At 41.4% G+C, this 23889-nt stretch overlaps 1 protein-coding gene across 1 annotated transcript in view; it reads right to left on the minus strand.

Moving 5' to 3' along the window:
* The window catches only part of tg (thyroglobulin), a 360953-nt gene that overhangs the window by 242846 nt on the left and 94218 nt on the right, over positions 1-23889 (minus strand). Inside the window, exons 22-25 of the mRNA XM_072246581.1 lie at positions 22527-22697; positions 17990-18112; positions 8846-8961; positions 6079-6187 (exon numbers count right to left, since the gene is read on the minus strand). Coding sequence (XP_072102682.1) covers positions 6079-6187; positions 8846-8961; positions 17990-18112; positions 22527-22697 — 519 coding nt within the window. The remainder of the gene's footprint in view (positions 1-6078; positions 6188-8845; positions 8962-17989; positions 18113-22526; positions 22698-23889) is intronic.

The following is a 23889-nucleotide window of genomic DNA, read 5'->3' on the forward strand; positions in this document are numbered from 1 at the left end:
GATTGCCAAAACTAACTGCCTATGGAAAGAAAACCTCAGTTAACTTTGAACTTCACTTTGCCCATGCCTATTTATCTGATTTTAATATAAACATTCCTATCTTAACTGCAGAAACCTTGTTTCCAATCTGCTTCCTGACAAACTGCATTTGCTCTTTTGATGCTGGTATCAACAAAATAAATGCTTCTAATATAGGAATATTTTTTCTAAGCAGTGGAGCATTTTCAGACCATTCAAATGCAAGTTACCTACCTTATTATTCCAAGCATTCATGCATGACAACACAAAACGTTCCATTTGCAAACTATTTCAGAAGCAGCTGAATTCTTCCCAAAAAGAATCAACAAAAGCTGGCTCTAACAGGACACTCACAAACTAACCACAAAGGGAGCACAGCTTGTGAGAGATCAAGAAATAAAGAAGAGAGGAAATATCTGCTAAAACATAGCTTCATCCTTCAAAATATCCCAAAGCACTTCCATCAATGAGATCATACTTTGCCACCAAAAGATTGAAGATAATGGAATACAAGCTGCTGCTGGTAAAATTAATGAGTAAATTCCAAAAATGTAACAATTTTAATATTTTTACGGAGTTGTTAATTTATTTTAAACGGGTTAGTGGAGCAAAAAAAATTACAAACGTGATAACTTTTAGTTATTTGTTAAAGAGTAATATAATTCTGACAATCTGATTGTGATTGGGACACTTAAATTCCATCACAAAGGCATTACTCCTTCTTTTCCTTCTTAACTTCCATTCTGCAGATAGTGAGCTTGTAGTCTTTCCCAGCCCTGCAGCAGTCACATTAACCATATTGCAACATTTCAAATGGAGCAGACGTTGTCCCTCCAATTTTCATTGTACGTGTGCCAAGCACACACACAGCAACCCATCACAAAGTAGACTATCATTTTTACTGTATCTCCAATATGAATGTGGCTCGATATGGAATATCTGGAATGTTTTGAGCACAGCTCACTCAGTTACTAAGAGAGGTATTGGTCAAATGATGCATTCAGCTTTATGAGTACACTCTCCACTGTCAGAACACTGAGCCTTTGTGTCATCGATTTCTACAACATTGGAACATCATGTCAATGTGGACCAGCATGCTTATTTATATAATCCCATTTTCCTGCTTTAATTCTATACCCCTCTCATTCTTGCTTAGTCATATTGTCTCTTTAATGTTCTTCCCATTTCTGCCTCCACCTCCTCCTCTGGCAGCTCATTCCAGATCCCCTTTAAACTCCCTGCCCCCTCATCTTAAACCTATGGCCTCCACTGTTGGACAACCCAGCTATGGGAGCAGATTTTGACTATATACCCACTCTGTGCCTTCTGGAATTTCCAGCAAGAAAATGTAAAACCACATTCAGAAAAAGTGAACTGTGGGCAAATGTATCCAAGAGCAAAGACACAAGAATAGGAGATTGAAGCATGGTTGTACAGGATGCAAGGAAGTGGTCAGATACAGTCCTGCCTGTGACCATTTGAAAGGAAGTAGAAAGATCGTGTGAGAGAAAATAATCGGGGTGGTGATTATGAAATTAGATTTGAGAAGTGGTTGAAGGGATATTAGAAATGAAATGAAAAAAGGAACATGGCAAGTTGAGATGGAAACCACTGATGATGAAAACCCATTCAGGGCAGATACTGAAAAATGAATAAAGGAAGAAGTCTATGGGAAACCCAAGAAGTAAAAGCAAACAAAAATTACAAAAACCAAGGTGACATATGTAAAAACAGTGATCTGGTTGAAGGAGGAGGTAGCACCAGAGAATTAGAAAGAGAGACTAAGCGGGAATTGCCTTAAAATAACATTTTGCTTTGGAATTAAGCTAAAACTAAATTCTGCCTCTGGGTATTTTAACTCTTGCAGAAAAGGAAAACTAAGAATGAGGTATGGAGATGAAGACACAAGAGACTAGAGATGCTGCTATAGAGCAACACACAAAATGCTAAATTGGTGGGGGAATAGGAACTGGAGTGGTAGGGCTGAGGATGAAGCAACTGGTACAGCAGTCGATGAAGTGTGTAATGAGACTGTGGGAATTGATAGTCTAGAGGATAGGCTAAAAATTGATAGACTAGATGTGTAATGAGACTATGGGGATTGATAGACGAGATGATAGGCTAAAAATTGCTGTCAGTGGGATGAGCATCTTGGGGCAAAGTTGAAAAAGGTGATAAATACAGGACTGAAGGTGTCGTATTTGAATGCTTGGAGCATATGGAATAAGGAAGATGATCTTGTAGCACAGTTAGAGATTAGCAGGTGTGACATTGTGGGCATCACTGAAACATAGCTGAAAGAAGATCATAGTTGGGAACATCCAAAGATTCACATGATATCAAAAGGATAGGTGGGTAGGCAGTGGCTCTGTTGTTTAAAAAAATGAGTTGACATCGGATTGGAAGATGTAGAAACCTTGTGGGTAAAGTTAAGAAACTGAAAGGGTAAAAAGGCCCCAATGGGAGTCATATACAGATCACAAACCATAGCCAGAATGTGGGATATAAATTTCAATGAGAAATACTAAAGACACATAGTAAGGGAAATGTTATGAGAGTCATGATGGATTTCAATATGCAGGTAGATTGGGAAAATTAGGTTGGTGCTGGATCACAAGAGGAGAAATTTGTAGAATACCTATAAGATCTTTTCAGAGCAGCTTGGGGATGATCTGGATAGGGCGCTGTTTAATGAACCGGATTTGATTAGGGAGCTTAAGGTAAAGGAATCCTTGGGATTCAGTGATAATGTGATAGAATTCATCCCACAGTTTGAGAGGGAGAAGATAAAGCCAAATGCATCAGCATTACAGTAGAGTAAAGGGAATTACAGAGGCATGAAAAAGGAACTTGCCAAAATTGATTGGAAGGGGTTACTGGCAGGCACGATGGCAAAACAGCAATGGCTTGAATTTCTGGGGACAATTCAGAAGCCACAGGATAGGTACATCCCAAAGGTGTAGTAGTATTCTAAAAGGAAGTTGAGGCAAGCGTGGGTGACAAGTCAAAGGTAGCTTAAAAGCAAAAAAAGAGCGGTACCATATAGCCTACTGTATAATATGGGACTATTGTATGTCAAAGTAACACGTTATTGAGCATGCGCTATTAGGTGCGTATTGATCTGTATAGGTGTTCAGTTTGGTTCCGTAAGTAAAAGCCCCTGTTAACTTAGCTCCAGTCTCTAGCGTTTTTATTATTGATATTGTTGTGTAAACGGCCACATACACAACAAGAAGGCATATAATATAGCAAAGATTAGTGAGAATGTAGAGGATTGGGAAGCTTTCAAAAACCAACAGAAGGCAGCTAAAGAAACAACAAGGAGATAAAAGATTAAATATGAAGGTGAACAAGCCAAAAATATCAAAGAGGATACCAAAATTTTTTCCGATATATAAACAGTAAAAGAGGTGAGAGTAGATATTGGACCACTGAAAAACAACACTGGAAAGGTAGTTATAGGTGACAATTAATTGGACTGATGAACTTAAGTATTTTACAACAGTCACTGTGGAAGACACTACCAGAACGCTAGTATGCAAGAGTGCCAGGCGACGCAAGTGAGTGACATTGTTTTTACTAAGGAGAAGGTACTTGGGAAGCTGGAAAGCATAAAAGAAGACAAGTGACCTGGACCAGATGGACCACATCCCAGTGTTTTGAAAGAGGTAGCTGAAGAGATTGTGGACGTATTAGTAATGACCTTTCAGAAATCACTGGATCCTGGAATGGTTCCAGAGAACTGGAAAATTGCAAATGTCACTCCACTCTTTAGGAAGGGAGGGAGTTATAGGCCAGTTAGCTTGACCTCATAGGTTGTGAAGATGTTGGAGTCCATTATTAAGGATGGGGTATTTGGAGGCTCATGATAAAGTAGGCCAAAGTCAGCATGGTTTCCTTGAGGAGAAGTCTTGCCTGACAAATCTATCCTATTTTTTTTTGAGGAAATAACAGATAGGATAGATAGAGGAGAGTCAGTGGATGTTGTTCACTTTGATTTTCTGAAGGGTTTTGACATGGTGCTGCACGAGGCTGCTAACAGGATAAGAGCCCATGGTATTACAGGAAAGATACTAGCATGAATGGCTGATTGGCAGGAGGCGAAGAGTGGGAGTAAATGGCCAATGATAAGTGGTGTTCTACAGGGGTCGATACTGGGACCACATTTTTCATGTAATATATCTACAATTTGGATAACAGAATTGATGGCTTTGCGGCCAAGTTTGCAGAAGATACAAAGGTAGATGGAGGGCAGGTAGTGTTGAGAAGCAGGCACTCTGCAGAAAGATTTAGACAGATTGGGAGAATGGGCAAAGAAATGGCAGATGGTATATAGTATAAGGAAGTGGACATGCACTTTGGTAGATGGAATAAAGACAAAGACTATTTTCTAACCAAAGGTTCAAAGGTCCAATTTAATGTCAGAGAAATGTATACAATATACACCCTGAAAAATAGGGAGCAAATTCAAAAGGCAGAGGTGCAAACAGACTTGGGAGTATCTGTAAAGGATTCCCTAAAGGTTAATTTGCAAAATTGAGTCAGTGGCAAGGAAGGCAAGTTCAATGCTGGCATTCATTTTGAGAGAACTAGAACACAAGAGCAAGAATTTGATGCTGAGGCTTTATAAGACATTGTTCAGACTACACTTGGAGTATTAAAAGCAGTTTTGGGCCCCTTATTTTGGGAAAGATGTGTTGGCATTGAAGAGGGTCCAGAGGAGGTTCATGAAAACGATTCCAGGAATGAAAGGGTTAATGTATGAGGAGCATTTGCTGGCTCTGGGCCTGTACTCGCTGGAGTTCAGAAGAGGGGAGAGCTCATTGAAACGTATCGAGTATTGTAAGGCCTATATAGAGTGGATGCAGAAAGGATATTTCCTATAGCGGGTGAGTCTAGGATCAGACGGCACAGATTCATAATAGTTGGACGTCCATTTAGAGATGAGAGATGAGAAGAAATTTCTTTAGCCAGAGGTGGGTGATTCTATAGAATTAATTGCCACAGATGACTGTGGGGGCCAAGTTACTGAGAATATTTAAAGCAGAAGTTGATAGTTTCTTGGTTAGTCAGTTCGTCAAAGGTTTCAGGGAGAAGGCGGAAGAATGGGGTTGAGTGAGTAATAAACCAGCCATGGTGGAGTGGTGAAACAAACTTGATGAGCTGAGTGGCCCAGTTCTGTTCCTATATCTCATGGTCTTAAGCTGAAAGAAATCAGCAGATCAGGCGGTACCTATGGATGGAAATGGGCAGATGACATTTCAGATCACGACAGTTAATCTGGATGCTGCTTAATCTGCTAAATTCCTCCAGCATTTGTAAGAATGGAATCTTTTGGAAGTACTTAAATTAGGAAATGTTTGGATCTGTGCCAAGGATACAATTGCCGACAAGTACCTTTATTGTCTCAATGGAAAAGCACTTGAATTTACACAACCGAATACCCGGTTTCAGGTACTAGCTGATTAGCTCTGTTTCTTTCTCCCTTGGTGCTGCCCGCACTGTTGCACGTTTCTAGCATTTTATAGTTTCTATCAGATTTCCAACATCCGCAGTATGTCCCATCCTTGACGAGTTCTGTTGCAGCTCAGTTTTTCTCTCTCTGTTGCTGCTCCCCGAGCTGTGTTCAGAATTCTAGCCAATTATAACATGCCTGCTTTCTGAGTTTGCTCAGTTTTGACTAAAGGCTAGTAACCTGAAATGTTAACGTTGTTGCATTCTCTTCAGTCTGACCTGCTAGGTGAATCCAGAATTTTCTCTATATTATGATCAATCAAGGTATTTTGAGGATATCGAGAATTATGACAGTCAAGTCAGCTGGGGAAAATTGAAGTGTTTTTACGAATACTGATCTTTGTCCATTGATTCAATAGATAGTTAAAACCATTGGCTGAGCACATCAGTAATACAATATTAAACTTCGCTTCTGCTTCATGATTATGTAGATTTTAAATCCCTTCCAAAAAAAAAAGCACAGAAAATAATAAACATCCTGTCCATGTTATAGACAAGTCCTTAACTACTGATCATTCGTGTTATTAGCTTTCAATTAGTACTCACCCTTTTTCCTGTAGACCTTTAGATTCCCCTCACCACTGCTGTTGATTCTGAACTCACAACTGATCCCTTCATATCTGACTGTAGCTGAGTTCCCCAGGAAACCTTGACTCTAATAAAAAAGCCAAATAAAATAAAAATATGATAATGAACAACCAACAGTGAAGTTAACACAGCATACAATACCACTAAGGATTAGTAACTGACTTGCAGTGAATTACAGAACTGGATAGAAAGGCTGAAAGTGTACGAAGATAATATACAACTGGCATAAGACAAGGGGTGATTGATAAGTTCATGGCCTAAGGTAGGAAGAGATGAGTTTTTTTTCCCCATGTAACAATAGCTGTATAACTCATCTCCTTCTACCTTAGGCCACAAACTTATCAATCACTCCTGCTGTGGACACTTTCTGTGTGTAAATGTAGGAGGGGACTATGTTGAAAAATAAATGTGCTAGGTTTTTTAAAAAATTGACTCCCTTTACTGTAGGCCACGAACTTATCAATCATCCCTCTTTCCCCTTTTTCTCACTTGCCTGTCACTCACCCTCTCTGGTCCCCCACCTTTTCCCTTTCTCCCGTAATCCTCTCCTATCAGATTCTTTCTTCTTCAGCCCTTTACCTTATCAGCCTTTCGCCTCTATGCTTCTCACTTCATCCCTCCTCCACACACCTTCTGATCCCTCACTTGGCTTCAACTATCACCTTCTATCTTGTATTCTTACCCCTCCCCCCGCCTTCTTATTCTGACTTCATCCTTCCTTTCCAGTCCTAATGAAGGGTCCCGGCCCAAACTATCGGCTCTTCATTCCTCTTCATTGATGCTGCCTGACCTGCTGAATTCCTCTAGCATTTAGTATCTGTTAGCTAATAATGAGTTATTTTTTTGACCAAATAACTTTATTTTAATCCTGTTTTCAGATTTCTCCCTGACGTCAGCACCCTCCTAGCTCTGCGACCTCTCGCAGCTCTACAACTCTTTAAGAACACTGCATTTCTTCACTTAGTGTCTCTTGTATATCCTGTACTTCCTTTATACTATCATAGACAGTCACGCCTTCAACCGTCTATATTCTGAGATGTGGAATACCATCTCTGGTTAAAGCTGGCAAGGCCACATTTAATCCTTATCCCCTAATGACTCTGAGGTGATTTCAAGAGCCAATAGCAGTAGTTTGATAAGGCAGAGAGGCATACTGGGATACTTCAAAGTACAGTTAGGGAGTCAAGGACACAGGCTTGGGACTAGAGCTATGAATAGCCCATAGAGTAGATATGAGAGAGGTATTTTCATTGAAAAACAATACTGATGGAAGCCAATGTAAATAATGGTGCATAATTTAAGGAAATGACTTCAGGAGAGGGATTGGAGGTAAAACCTTGTAAGTAATTTATGTAGCTGCTATAGAGTAACACATGAATCATTGGATAGAGAACCTTCATCATATCTATGGCCTACTCCTGCACCTATGTTTCTATGTTGTGAAAACCTCCAGACAGAAACTCCAATTCAATTTAGTAATTACAGATTGGCCACTATGTCCATGATGACATGAGCTGCTTAAAGAGAATTACCAAATGCAAGTTCCTTGGCCAACTTCCTGAAGGCCATTCATTGATTACCTTGGCATAATCTAGTTTAAAAAAAGGATTTCCATAAATAAATAAATCTGCCATTTATTCCAATTTCTAGGCTTAAATGTCTTTAAGCATATCACAGAGCTGGGGTGGTTTACTTTCACACTACACCTTTACTGTGCTTGCATTAAGCCTCACCTAAATAACTCCTACTTTCATTCTCAAACAAGAGAATATCTGCAGATGCTGGAAATCCAAGCAACACACACAAAATGCAGAAGGCCATGGATAGACATGCTGGCATGGAATGGGAAGTGGCTACCCATTTTAATTCCCCTTCCCATTCCGACATGTCTAATGATGGCCTCCTCTACCATTGTGATGAGGCCACATTTGGGTTGTAGGAGCAACACCTTATTTTCCATCTGGGTAGCCTCCAACCTGATGGAATGAACATTGATTTCTCAATCTTCCGGTAATGGGTCACTCCCTCCACCTCCCCCATCCCCTTTTCCCTCTCACCCCTTCTCTGCTTGCCTGCTCATCGCCTCCCTCTGGTGCTTCTCCCACTGTTCTTTCTTCTGTGGCCTTCTGTTCTCTCCTATTAGATTCTCCTTTCTCCAGCCCTGTACCTCTTTCACCAACCAACTTCCCAGCTCTTTACTAAATCACCCAGGCCCCCCTTCTCGGTTTCACCTATCACCTTGTGTTTCTCCCTCCCCTCCCTCCACCTTTTAAACTCTGACTCCTCTGCAGTCCTGCTGAAGGGTCTTGACCCGAAACGTTGACTGTACTTTCTTTTCCATAGATGCTGCCTGGCCTGCTGAGTTCCTTCAGCATTTTGTGTGTCCTACTTTCATTTTCTCTAGTTCCTCAAACTCAACACTGGTTAAACTTTATTTTCTGACTACCTACGGATTTTCAGAAGTCAGACCAATTGCACTTACTGTAACTTTATTTGTCATGTTCAATATTTCCAATATCTTTCACATTGATTTCTTGGCTTTAAATAAGTCAGAGGAAATTGATGGTTGTTTCTGACAATATGCTACGACCATAGTAGGATTAATGGTAGTGACATTTTCCTATCTCTTGCCCCTAAGGATAGTGCATTATATCACTCACATTAGTATCAGATTTGTTAGGGATATCAAGAATTTGGATCAAAGAGCAAAAATGACTTCCCTTACCTGCCCAAATGTTTTGCAGAGCAAGTTAGATTCTGAGCTATTGTAAAGTTCACACTTGTACTGGTCTCCTATGCTGAACAACGTTAAAAAGTTGCACATATCGTTTCCAGAACATTCTGCAAAGTGAAATATTTATGTTTCTACTTATTTTCTTGAGTTTAATTTCAAATAGCAGCAATCTTTCAATGGAAATACAACATGGAATGTAAAAAGGCTCATTTATCCAACTGATTATATTAAGAACACATTTGAAAACATCTGTATGTGGAAACTGGGTATTCCACTATTTTAAAAACAGCTTTCACTCATCTGGCAACTATAGTTAATTCAAACACAATATGATACACTGAAAGTCTCCCGAGAGTGCTGACTGTTATGACTAATTATGTTCAAAGTTTGGATGTGGACCAAAGCACCATGAGTGTTTTTATGCAGCAAGTTGTTATGATCCGAAATACACTGTTCGAAATGGCGGTGAAAATAGATTCAGTAGTTAAATTCTATTTCTGTCCTGTGGAGCCTATGTACCACAAATGGGATGAGGGGAGAGCATGAGAATGGGGCAAACTTGAAGCTCTTTCAAAAGTGAGTTATTTATGTGCTGTGGTGTTGTGAGTTTCTTTTGAGAACCAAGTTTCTGGGAATTTTCTGATACAGATGGAACAGTTTTAGACAATATATTTGTCCCAAAAGTGCAGTAATTTAACAAAGAAGCAAACAAAATTTCCAGGTTCCAGGAAATAATCAATCCAGTTCCTAGGGCTACCAAAGCTCAAAATCACATGTCTTAAGGACTACATTTATTAAATACTTCAGCGAAAACTTGCAAGAAGCTGATCAAGGTTATTTGTTTGGATTTTCTCCAAGATAAAACGATCCTTAGCAACACTAAGGTCACAGGCAGTAGTTGGTGAAATCCAGAAAAAAAAAGTGTAGAGACTGCTGTGCAGGCCAGTTTTCCTGAAAAAGGATGTTGCAAATATTAAAACCAATGAAAATAGTACCGTTGTTATTTCATAAGAACATAAGAAATAGGAGCTGGAGTAGGCCATCCGGCCCATCGAGTCTGCCCCGCCATTCAATAAGATCACAGCTGATCTGTTCATAAGCTCAGCTCCATCCACCTGCCCCATAACCCTTAACTCCCTTACTATGTAAAATCCTATCTAACTGTATCTTAAATATAGTTAGTGAAGAAGCCTCAACTGCTTCCCTGGGCAGAGAATTCCACAGATTCACCTCTCTCTGGGGAAAAACGGTTTCTCCTCATCTCCATCCTAAATCTTCTCCCCTGAATCTTGAGGCAATGTCCCCTAGTTCTAGTCTCACCTACCAATGGAAACAACTTTCCAACTATCTTATCTATCCCTTTCAAAACTTCGTATGTTTCTATAACATCCCCTCTCATTCTTCTGAACTCAAGAGAGTATAGTTCCAGGCGACTCAATCACTCCTCATAGGTTAATCCCTTCATCTCTGGAATCAATCTGGTGAACCTCCTCTGCACTGCCTCCAAGGCCAGTATATCCTTCCTCAAGTATGGAGACCTGAACTGCACACAGTACTCCAAGTGCGGCCTCACCAGTACCCTGTATAGTTGCAGCATGACCTCCCTGCTCTAGAATTCAGTCCCTCTAGCAATGAAGGCCAACATTCCGTTTGCCTTCTCAATAACCTGTTGTACCTGCAAGCCAACTTTTTGCAATTCATGCACAAGCACTCCCAAGTCCCTCTGCACAACAGCATTCTTCAATCCTTCACCAATTAAATAATAATCTGCTCTTCTATTATTCCTTCCAAAGTGGATGATCTCGCACTTACCAACATTGTATTCCATCTGCCAGACCTTGGCCTACTCACTTAACCTATCTATATCCCTCTGCAGACCCTCCACATCCTCTGTACAATTTGCTTTTCCACTCAGTTTAGTGTCATCAGCAAATTTTACTACACTACACTCAGTCCCCTCTTCCAAATCATCAATGTACATGGTAAACAGCTGTGGACCCAGCATTGACCCCTGCGGCACCCCACTCACCACCAACTGCCAACCGGAGAAATACCCATTTATACCAACTCTCTGCCTTCTATTGGTTAACCAACCCACTATCCATGCCAATACATTTCCTCCAAATCCGTATCTTATTTATAAGTCTCTTGTGCGGCACCTTATCAAACGCCTTCTGGAAATCCAAGTATATGACATCCACCTGTTCCCCTCTATCCACTGCACTCATTATGTCCTCGAAGAATTCCAGTAAGTTTGTCAAACAGGACCTGCCCTTTCTGAATCCATGCTCCATCTGTCTAATGGAACCACTCCTTTCTAAATGTTTTGCTATTTCTTCCTTAATGATAGCTTCAAGCATTTTCCTGACTATAGATGTTTATAGTTGTCTGTCTTTTGCCTACATCTTTTTATATATATATTTTTTATATATATAAAAAATAAAAAGTGGCATGACATTTGCTGTCTTCCTATCCTCCAGGACTTGCCCAGAGTCTAGAGAGTTTTGATAAATGATTACCAACACAACTACTATAACCTCCACCAATTCCTTCAGCACCCTGGTATGCACCCCATCAGGACCAGGGGACTTATCTACCTTCAGGCCCTCGAGTTTGCTCATCACTATCCCTTTAGTGACAGTGATTTTAATCGAGGTCCTCACCTCCCATTTCGTCCATAACATCCTTCTTTGGCCTGTTAGACTTGTCCTCCACCGTGAAGACCGACACAAAATAGAAGTTCAATGCCTCCGCCATTTCCTTATTACCCAATATCAATTTTGCCTTATCATCTTCCCAGGGACTCACGTTGACTTTAGCCACCCTCCTCCGCTTTATATATTTATAAAAACTTTTGTTTTTTCAAATGCAATATGCGTTAGGTGTAGCGTGTTTTTAGCAATATCTATTCATAATTTTTTTTGCAATAGGAAGCTGACATTTAACCATCTTCTTTCTAGCTTCAGTCCTGCACATTGTTTCAATTTTATTTTCTCCATAGAAATTACTGTAAATATTGAAAATCAAAAATAATGTTAGCTGCATTCAACACATCAGGCATCATCACTGATAAGTGATACAGATTGATGATATTTCCTCCTCTCTATATTAGCTTGTATCTCTAAAGTTCCTACAAAATATCCAAAAGATTCATTGGCAAACTCTTCACTTATGTCCCTCCCCCCCAAGATATCAGGGCAAGATAATATTTGAGCGTTTATGACTGGAATTCATGGTACAGAATGGATGGGAGGCTGCTCTGAATCAATCTCTGCTTTTGTCTTAGTGGGGTGATATATTCGTAGAGGTGCGGCAGTTAGTACTGCTGTCTCACAGCTCCAGGGGTCCAGATTCAACCCTGACTTCAACCAACAACATGACAGATTCAACATTCAATCTAACAACAACAAAAAACTGTCCTGTCAAAGATTCAGTCTGTCAGGAGGTTTACGAGTGAGCTGTGATCTGCGCACTACCCCCGGTGACCCAGCAGGCACCACTGGTAAGGGTGTTTTCGGTAGATCTGGTTTTGGGGGAACGGGGGGCTGTGTGTCTGCGTGAGAATGTCTATCCTCCTCAGGGAACCCCGACCCCTCTGCCAGCGTCTTGCACTCTGGCAAAGTCACTGGTGGACATGCTTCCACAGTAGTCTGTCTCACAAATGGAAACTCCATGGAACTGTCCGCCTCTGAGCCAGTATCATGACGCAGGCGCACATGGTCCTGATGTCTGCGGAAAACACGCCCATCGGTCAGCTTAACAACATAGGAAACGGGACCACTCTGATTAAGAATAACCCCAGGCAGCCATTGCTGATTGTTTCTCACATAGACATTGTCATCCAGTTTTAACTGTTACTCTCACACGTTGATCATGTTCCTCCTTCTGCTTTTCCTGCTTTCTCTCCACTTTTGCTTTCATATCCGGGCACAGCAGGGCCAATCTTGACTTGGGCCTACACTCCATCAGCATCTCTGCTGAAGTGCGGGCTGCTGTAGTCTGTGGCGTGAGGCGGTATTTAAACAAGAAACGTGGAAGTCGAATGCTAAGAGAGTCCCCTGTCATCCGCTTCAGGCCTTCCTTCACTGTCTAAACAGCCCGCTCAGCCAAACCATTGGAGGCTGGGTGGAAAGGGGCCGTCCGAATGTGATGAATGCCATTCTGCAGCATGAACTCACTGAACAGTTCACTGGTGAATGTCGGGCCATTATCAGTGACCAGAGTGTCAGGCAACCCGTGGACTGCAAACACTTGCCTGAGTTTGTCTGTGGTTGAGGGGGCTGTGATGTTGTTCATGATGTGAGCTTCAATCCATTTAGAATGCAATTCTACCATTACAAGAAACTTCTGCCCCATAAAAGGGCCAGCAAAGTCCAAATGTAGCCTAGAACAGGGGTGGTCTGGACACTCCCATGGGTGCAAAGGAGCTGGTGGTGGCATATTCTGATTAGTCTGACATTGAGTACATGATTTTACCTTGTTCTCCAGATCCTGAACCAAACGTAGGATCTTGAAAGGCTTTTCATCCGAGACACCCTGGGTGAGTCTCATGAATTTCCTCCACAATCTGTGAATGGCCAGGGGGAGGCACGATGACCCTCGCCCACCCCCCCCCAGAAAGTGCAGCCATCCTGCAGACTGAGTTCTGTCTTGCGTTTGGCATAAGGCCTCTCCTTCCACGACTCTGGGCCAACCTTGTAAAAAAGAAGTCTTGACTTGGGACAGGACTGGGTCCCTCTCTGCCCACTGCTTGATCTGGGTTGCCTTTACAGGTGTCTGACAGCCTCCCCAATGAAAACAGTCTCTGGAGGCACATATGTAGTAACAGGTGTCTCAGGTAAAGGTAGTCGACTCAGTGCATCAGTGTTTGCATTATCCCCACCCGCTCTGTACACTATAACGTACTGGTAGCTGACAATGTAAGAGCCTAACGCTGTATCCTGGCTGAGGCTAGCGGTGGGATGCATCTAGTCTCAATGAACAGGCTCATTAGTGGTTTATGGTCTGTATAAATTGTAAATACGCGTCCATAAAGGTACTGATGAAAGTGTTTGACCGCAAAAACAATGGCCAGACTTTCTTTGTCTAGCTGTGAATATCCCTTCTCAGCAGCTGTCAGGGTACGTGAGGCAAAACCAATAGCCTTCTCTGAACAGTCGTCCATTACATGTGAGAGAACTGCCCTGACTCCATGGAGCGAGGCATCGCATGCAAGGGTGATCTCCTTGCCTGGGTCATAGTGAACAAGCAGCTTCGCTGAGTGGAGGAGTACTTTCACTTCCTTGAAAGCTTCCTCCTGCTCTTCACCCCACTGCCACTTAGTGTCATTGTGAAGCAGCTTATACAGTGGGGTCAAAACCCTTGAGAGGTCAGGAAGAAACTTGCCATAAAAATTCACCATGCCCAAAAATAATCTGAGGTCCATTTCGGTCTTAGGGCTTGGGGCCTCCTTAATAGCTCTTATTTTATTCTCCACAGGGCAAAGCCCCTCAGCTGTGATCTTGTGTCCCAGGTAAGTCACACTTGATGCCAGGAACACACATTTTCTGCGTTTCAACTGCAGCCCTGTGTCTGAGAGCCCCTTCAGCACCCGTTCTAAATTAACCAGATGCTCCACCTCCGTAGCCCCCGTGATCAAAATATCATCAAGGTGCACTGCTACATGTGGGATCCCCTGCAGCAAAGTGTCCATTGTCCTTTGGAAAATGGCAGGGCTGGACACCACTCCAAACACCAGGCGATTGTACTTGAATAATCCCTTGTGCGTATTAATTGTGACGTACTCCTTTGAATCCTCATCGAGCAGCAGCTGTTGGTAGGCATGGCTCATGTCCAGCTTTGTGAACTGCTTACCCCCTGACAGGGTCGCAAACAGGTCATCCACCCGAGGCAATGGGTACTCCTTCAGCTTAGAGACCTGATTCACCGTAAGCTTATAATCCCCACATATCCTCACCATTTTGTCTACCTTCAGAACTGTAACAATGGGAGCTGCCCACCTTGAAAACTGGATGGGCTCAATAATGCCCAGCCTCTGTAAACATTCCAGCTCCTTCTCGACTTTGCCCTTCATGGCATAGGGCACCGACCTGGGCTTAAAAAAACATGGTGTAGCCTCAGGGTCGACATGGAGTTTCACCGTCATGCCCTTCAGTGTTCCTAGCTCATCCCTGAAAACGTCACTGTATGCTGCAGAATGTCCTCCATCGCGTGTGCAGACTTAATTTCATGCCAGTTTAGCCAGAATTTACGAAGCCAATCGCGACCCAAAAGACTGGGCTCCCTGCCCTTAGCTATCACTAGCCTGGCTTCAGCCTTCTGACCCCCGGCTGAAATGTCCACGTATAACACCCCTAAATGAGGTATGGGCTGCCCCATATACATCCTAAGTTTGAGCTTTGATGGTCTGATGGGAGGCAGAATGGATACCCATGTCCTCCTGTAGGTCTCCTCACTAATGACCGATGCAATAGCCCCCGAATCAATCTCAAACTTAATGTCCTTTCCCCTGACAGTGACTATGGCATAATACAGTTCAGGTGGTTCCTCATCTGTTTCCACTCCAAACACGTTGTAGGCACACGCTGCCTCTTCATCTGCATCTTCTAGATGGTATGTGGCTGCCTGAGACTGTTGAGCTTTCCCCTGCCCAGGCTTAATCTTACCCTTTGAACTTCTGCACTTTTTAGCTAAATATCCCTTTTTGCTACTAGCATACAGACAGTGTCTTTGAATTTGCAATCATTTGCATAGTGCACACTGGAAACATTCTGCCCGCTTTGCTTGTTTACCAGTCTCCCTCCTGACTTGGTGCACTGCCGCTGACCGTGACCCCCCCATGTCTTTTCTGGATATCCTTGACATTATTAGCAGCCATCTCCATGCCTTGGGCAATCTCTAAGGTTTTCTCGAAAGTCAATGGTGGGGTTTCCCCTAACAGGTGGCGTTGTGTGCCATCATTATCAATGCCGCATACCAATGTATTACAGAGCATGTTATCCAACACCGCTCCGAAATCACAATACTCCGACAGCTGCCGAAGCTCGGCCACAAAATTGGCCACAGACTGACCTGGCTTCCTGAAATAGCTATGAAACTTACACCATTGGACTATCACAGCAGGTTTCGGATTGTAGTGGTTCCCCACGAGCTTGACCAGTTCATCATTTGGAATGTCCCCCGGTTTCCACGGTGTGGCTAAATTCCTTATTAGCTTGTAAGTCTTTGCCCCACACACACTCAGGAATAGAGCGCTTCTTAGCTTCCTCATTAATTTTATAGCACAGAAAAAAAGTGTCCCAACCTTTCCTCATACTCCGGCCAGTCCTCCGTTACCTCCACAAGTTCAACGATAGTCCTAAACATAGTTATCTGAACGTGAGGCTCCTTATCGGCACAGCTTCTCCAGTCCGAAACGTGCTGACACATCCACAAAACCAGTTCACCTCATTGGCAAAAATATGTGGTAACTTCTACTTTGAAAAAGGCACAATCAACAACTTCATGCCCAAAGAAACAACTTTTATCTTGAATGTCAAAACCGATATGTATATACAGAGGCTTTCACAACCCGAACACACAAAGCCCACTGGAAGTAAAAAGAATGGAAGTGACCCCCCCCCCACCCAATTATCCTAATTAATATTAACTTACTTTTAATAATAACCTCCTTGTTTGGTTAATGAAAAAAAATCACAGGGGAATTGATGGGCAGATAAGAAAAAAAAGTGTGTTTCATTGGAGCGGATAAATAGAGAGAGGGGCAATGGAACTAATAATATTGGACAAGTAGCCTCCTTCTGCGTTATCAGAAGCACAAGTAAAGGCACGTTGGAGTGAATAAAGACAATGGGTTGCCTTTCCTCAAGAATACAAGTGAAGTAATTGCTTTTTACAATTCATAATATCATTGTTGTTTTTATTAACACATTAATAGCAATAATATAATCCAATTTCCAGATTTGTTTCTAAAAAAAAATCAGCTTTTCAATCTGCTACAGCAAGTTAGCAACTTAATTCTCATTTTAAAAATATTATCTGCGTTAGTTTTGTCCTGAAGGGGTGGGGAGGAATACTTCCAAATTATAGTTGAACTATAACTGAATTAATGTAATAAAGAGCAGATTTAATCAATCCTGATGAAAGAGACCCTCAACCAATAAATTCTCTCCGAATGTATAAAAAAGAATATTCTTAAAATGTGGGCTACTCTTGCAAGGAGATGATTTTTACCCATTGTTGTGGTACTCAGAAGATAATGGAGGCTTTTTGACTTCACTCAGTGCAATGTTTTACGGAGTCAGCAACGCCTTAGTAATAATTTTATTTATGTAATCTATTTGATCAAGATGGTGGCTGACTTCAGTTGGAAACTAATTGGTGATTTCTCATGCATCTGCTATCTCTGCCTTTTTTTGGTAGCTAAGTCACAGGTTTGGGAGGTGGTGTGAAATAGTAACTGCAATGCACTTTTTGGATGATGCTCATTGCTACAGTGGTGGAAGGTATGAACGCTGAGAGTGATTTCAAGTAGCCTTATCTGCTTTGTGCCAAGCTTCTTGAGAGTGGTTCAAGGTTCAAGCTGTGCTTACTCTAGAAAGTAAACGGTATTCCTACCACACTCCTAACTAGTATCCTGCAGATGGTGAAAGGCTTTTGGATGTCTGGAAGGGTAAAGGTCACTGAATGACCTCTGACCTCTTGCAACGTCATCAGTTATCTGGCTGATCTAATTGAGTTTCTGATCAATAGTACCCACAGGGTATAAATGATGACAATTCGACAGTCGCAATGCCATGGAGTATCAAGGGCAGGTGTTTATACTCTTTCTCGGTAGAGATAGACATACCCTGGTACTTATGTGGCACAGGTATAACTTGCCACTTCATAGCCCAAATGTTGCTTAGGTTTTGTACAGACAGGAATCGGTTGCTTGATTTTCTGAGAAACTACAAATGGATTGAATATAGAGCAAACATCAGCAAAGTCACCATGTCTAACATTATGATGTAAAGTCATTGATTTAGCGGATGAAGATTAACTTCAGATGAGAGTCTGCTGCTCTGACGAGCTCCCTTGGAGCCATTTGACTTTGGCAATGGTAATATTATCAGAGGAATATCGACATTAACTGACCTGAGAGACAATCTAGAAGGTGCCTCTGGCGATTAGACTGAGCTGTTAAAACCTTAATTACTTCCGTGTTTTCAGAGTTCAGAATGAGCCGAGATCGATCGATGCTGTCAAACTGTCGGAAGACTGCAAATAGGAAGAGAAAGGAAAGTAATTCTAGAACTCTTAAATGAAAAGTTATTACTCATTAATATAGGCATCTGACACACTCTGGTGATTTGAAGTTACAAATATTGAATGGAATCACCACAAAGGCTATTGACAAATGACACATTTGCAAAACTTGGTTTTTCAAAATATCCCTGATAGAGGAATACAGAGAAGCAGAATACAGACCATAGGGGAAATCCTAGGAAGATTTAAGAGGTAAAAAAATTGATCAGTTTTCTGCTCATTGTAATATTAGACAAATGATTCCTGACTCTTTCTATAATAATAAATGACAATCAATAAAACAACAGATGGTAGAAACTTGAAATAAAAGCAAAAATTGCTGAAAATACTCATCAGATCATGCAGTCTCAAGCAAATATGTTTCAGATCTGAATTCAGAAGAAAAACCTTGGACCTGAATTATTGACCGACTTGCTGAGTGTTTTCATTGTTTTCTGTTCATATTTCTTTATCTAGTAGTTTATTTCTACCTGATGACATTCCCAGATATTTACCCAAGTTTTATTGCTCTTCCTATCACTATGGTCTCAGACCTCACATTGGGCACTCAATGCATGTTGCAAGGTACATAGTAAACTATATCAGGATCTAAACCTTATTTTACCTGATTGCTCGTTTCCTGGTGTAGTTTGTCAAGTAGGGTCTCAATAGTCAGAATCAAATCTATCATGTTTCCAGCCACAAAAACTGCTGTGACTGGATTGCTTGAACCAACAATTTGATAAGGGGAATAATTTTTTTGTCTAGCTTAACAAAGATAGCACCAGGACCTATCTGCTACCAACTTCTTAAAAAATATTGTTTTAACTACGAAGCAAAATATAGAAACTGTAAAGTTCAGCCTCGAGAGGACTACCTCAGTATCATTCAGCAAAATTCTCGATAGAGCATCAAGAGCATCCTGACGGGCTGTGTCACCACCTGGTAGGGGAACTGTACTACCCTCAGTTGCAGGGCACTGCAGAAAGTGGTGCAGACAGCCCAGAGCATCTGTGGATGTAAGCTTTCCTCTTTTCAGGACATTTACAGCAGCAAGTGTGTAAAAAGGGCTGGGAGGATCATCAGGGACTCCAGCCACCCCAACCACAAACTATTTCAGCTGTTTCCATCCGGCAAATGGTACCACAGCATTAAGGCCAGGACCAACAGGATCTGAGACAGCTTCTTTGATCAGGCCATCAGATTGAACAAAACAGAATGATCTGATTGCATATCTGACTCTACATTGTATTTGACTATACAGTAATTGTTTCTATACATGTATGTATGTATACAATCCTAATGTTTGGGCAATATCTTCCTGTATTTCACTTCCTTATTGCTTGTAATAAGGACAGAGATGGAACATTAAGAATTTTACTTCCTCCTCTTGTGATATGGAAGTAAGAAATAAAAATCTAAATCTAAAATAATTATACATTTGAATTATACTTCTGGAAATAGAGTCTCAGAATCATAGTAATAGAAAAGTATACCACAGAAACAGGCCCTTCAGTCCATCTAGTCCAAGTCGAACCTTTTACGCTACCTAGTCCCAATGACTTGCTCCCAGACCATAGCCATCCACACCCCTACCATCCATGTACCTATCCAAACTTCTCTTAAATCTTAAAATTGAGCTTGCATGCACCACTTGCTCTGGCAGCTCATTCTACATTGAGTGAAGTTTCCCTTCATGTTCCCCTTAAACTTTTCTCCTTTCAACCTTAACCCATGACCTCTATTTGTAGTCCCATCTAGCATCAGTGGAAAAAGCCCACTTGTATTTACCCTATCTATACCCTATATAGTTTTGTATACCTTTATCAAATCTCCCCTCAGTCTTCTATATTCCAAGGAATAAAGTCATAATCTATTCAATCTTTCCTTATAACTCAGGTCCTCCAGACCTGGCAATATCCTTATAATTTTTCTTTGTACTCTTTCAATGTTATTTACATCTTTCCTGTAGGAAGGTAGCCAAAATTGCACATAATACCTAAATTAGGCCTCACCAATGTCTTGAACAACTTCAACATAACATCCCACGTCCTATACTCAGTATTTTGATTTAAGACCACCAACGTGCTAAAAGCTGTCTTTATGGCCCCATCTACCTGTGCCACCACTTTCAACAAAATATGGACCTGTGTTCTCAGATCCCTTTGTGCTAACACACTCTTCAGTGCCCTACTGCTCACTGTTCAGCCCATTTTCCCATTGCAAGCTCTGATAGTCTTCCTCGCCAACAACTACACCCCCAATTTTGATGTCACCTGAAAATTTGCTGATACATTTAGCAGCATTATCATTCAATTCATTGATATAGATGACAAACAACAAAGGACCAGCACTGATCTCTGCAGTTCTCCACTAGTCACAGACCTTCACTCAGAGAGGTAACCATCTACTACCACTCTCTGGGTTCTCCAATAAAGCTAATGTCTAATCCAATTTACCACCCCATCTTGAATAGCAGGGGGCTGAACCTGCCTAACCAACCTCCCATGCAGGACCTTGTCAAATGCCTTACTGAAGTCCATGTAGACAACATCTCCCACCTTGCCTTCATCAACTTTCCTGGTAACTTCCTTAAAAAACTCTATAAGATTGTTTAGAAGTGACCTACCATGCACAAAGCCATGTTGACTATCCATAATCAGTCCCTGAATATCCAAATACTTATGTATCTGGCCCTTTAGACTCCCTTCCAATAACGTTCCCACTACCAGCTCGCTGGTCATAATTTACTGGCTTATTTTTAGACTCTTTCTTAAGCAGCAGGATAACATTAGCTATCTGCCGATCCTCCAATACCTCACCTCACCTGCTGCCAAGGATGATTGAATATCTCTGCACTTGCCTCACATAGGGTCCAAGGGAATGCCTTGTCAGACCTTGGGGATTTATCCACCCTAATATGCCTTAATACAGCAGACACCTCCTTCCCTGTAACCTGTATAGGGTCCATGAAGTCATTGCTACTTTTCCCTCACTTCTATAGATTGTGCCCATCTCCTGAGTAAATACAGGTGGGGAAAAAATCCATTTAAGATCTCCCCCATCTCTTTTGGCTCCATGCATAGATCTTCCAGAGGACCAATTTTGTCCCTCGCAGTCCTTTTGCTCTTAGCATACCTGTAGAATCCCATAGGATTCTCCTTCACCTTCTTTTAACCCTCCTGATTGTTTTCTAAGTGTTCTCTTGCATTTATTATACTCCATAAGTACCTCATTTGCTCCTACCTGCCTATACCTGCCATGCATCTCCTTTTTTTTTCCCTTAACCAGGGCTTCAATATCTCTTGAAAACCAAGGTTCTCTTTACCCTTTATTCTGACAGGCACATACAAGCTTTGTACTCTCACAATTTCACTTTTAAAGGTCTCCCACTTACCCCCTTTGCCAGAAAACAGCCTGACCAAATCTACACTTGCCAGATCTTTTCCAATACCATCAAAATTGGCCTTTCTCCAATTTAGATTCTCAACCCATGGACCAGTCCTATCTGTTTCCATATTGATTTTGAAACTAATGGCATTGTGGTCACTAGACACAAAGTGTTCCCCTCCACAAACTTTTGTATCTGCCCTGTCTCATTCTCCAATAGCAGGTCAAGTATCACACACACTCTCATTGGGACTTCCATGTACTGATAAAGGAAACTTTCCTGAACACACTTGACAAACTCTATCCCAGCTAGACTTTTTACAGTATGGGAGTCGCTGTCTATATGCAGAAAGTCAAAATCATCATCTAAAACAATCTTACGTTTCTAGCAACAGTCTGCAATTTCTCTACAAATTTGTTCCTCTGAATCCCATGGACTGTTGAGTTGTCTATAATATACTCCATTAATATAGTCATAACTTTCTATTTCTTCAGTTCCACCCATAAAGCCTCACTCCATGAGCTCTCCAGTCTGCTCTGACTGAGCACTGCCGTGACATTTTCCATCTAATAATACCATCCCTCCCACTCTGTCACGTCTAAAACAACGGAATCCCAGAATATTGTTCTTCCAGTTCTTCCCCTCCTGCAACCAAGTTTCACTGATAGCTACAATATCATAACTGCAAGTGTTGATCCATGCCCTAAGCTCATCTGCCTTTCCTACAATACTTGCATTGAAATATACACAACTCAGGACACAAGTCGCACCATCTTGAGGTATTTCTGGAATTATATGTATTGTAACAGAGAGCCTTCACAGTTAATTAGGACCATAAAGGTAGTGAAAAGACAGAAGCCTTGACTCACAAATTCCGTGATGGATGCTGGAAAGGGCTTTCTTGTTCTCTGTATTTTTGATAAGCACAACTACAAGTAAGATTTCATGGCAGTGTCTCAAAAGGGTATTGAAATTCAATGTAATAAATGCACTCACCAATACAATCTGACTCAGAGAGGGTTCCATTGATCTCGGTCCAGACAATTCGCGCTCCAGTTGTGGTGACACAGAAAGATTTCTGTTCACTGATGTCTTGCTGTGCTGCTCTGTATTGCCCTTGCACGTCACACTGCAAGCTCAATGGACTGGTTTCACATTCTGTTAAACCTGTTACAGTCAGGTGTATAATATATGGAAACTCAGCAATGGAGCAGAAAATACTTCATGCCTAGCCATGTAAGCTCTTCGCTGCTCTACAATGAGGCAAGTACGCCATTCACCACGCTTTTTCTGAGAGTCAGCCCACTTCAAGGGTAAATGAGACTCCCATTTGACATTTGCATGATCCTCGTTATTCAAGATAAATCAATATATTATGACATTTATGAGACCCTAATGGCAGATTAAGCCGCATCTTACAGAGTGCACCCCTCCCCAATCCGACTTGGTAAAAATGTCAGGATCCAAGTTACATTTCCTCCAGAGAGCCTGGAGAACAGAGAGGTCATTGAATGCCAGGATTTTTGCTTCTTGAAGTTTCCCACCTGAAATTTTCAGACAGTGTCACCTAGGGAGCTTAAACAGTATTAGGTTAAAAATCAAAATTGTAATTGTGTACCTGCATGTCAGAATTATCATCAGGTCTGATAGGTCCAAAAAAAAAAAAAAAAAAAAACTGTGATACAGTCTGGACAGGTGAGGGATATAGGGGTTAATTTTTTTTTAAACTACAAGAAATATGGAGAACAAAATTCACATTTCAGGTTGAAGACCCTTCATCAGGACTCAACACTTCACCAGAAACAAGAGGGGAAAATGAAACCATTAAGAATGAGCAGAGTAAAAGAAACAAATAGAAATCTTGTCAGAGGAGCAGAGAATCTTCGATGCAGATATTCATAGAAGAGCAGCATAGAACAATATAACACAGGAAAGGCATTTCAACGATGGTGACTGTGCTAACCACAATGCCAACTTACTTAAGCCCATCTGCCTGCACTGTTCCCCTTCATTCTTTGCCTGTTCATCTGCCTGTTAAAATGACTCATAAACATGGCTATCATATCTACTTCCACCACTTGCTCTGGCAGTGAATTCTAGATGCCTATCACTCTTTATCCAAGAAAAACTTGCCTTTTATCCTTCCTTTAAACTTTCCCATCTCAACTCAGATCCATGGACCTTAATTGTTGAAATCTCAGAGAAAAAAAGACTGACTATCTATTCTATCCATGCCTCTATAATTTATACAAATCCATCAGGTCACCTCTCAGCCTTCAACAGTTCAGAGAAAACAATTCTTGTTTGTCTAACCTTTCATTTTCACTACTGTAATACATTACAAACCAGGCAATATTAT

This window comes from Mobula birostris, chromosome 1, assembly GCF_030028105.1.
Source record: "Mobula birostris isolate sMobBir1 chromosome 1, sMobBir1.hap1, whole genome shotgun sequence".
Lineage (NCBI taxonomy): Eukaryota > Metazoa > Chordata > Chondrichthyes > Myliobatiformes > Myliobatidae > Mobula > Mobula birostris.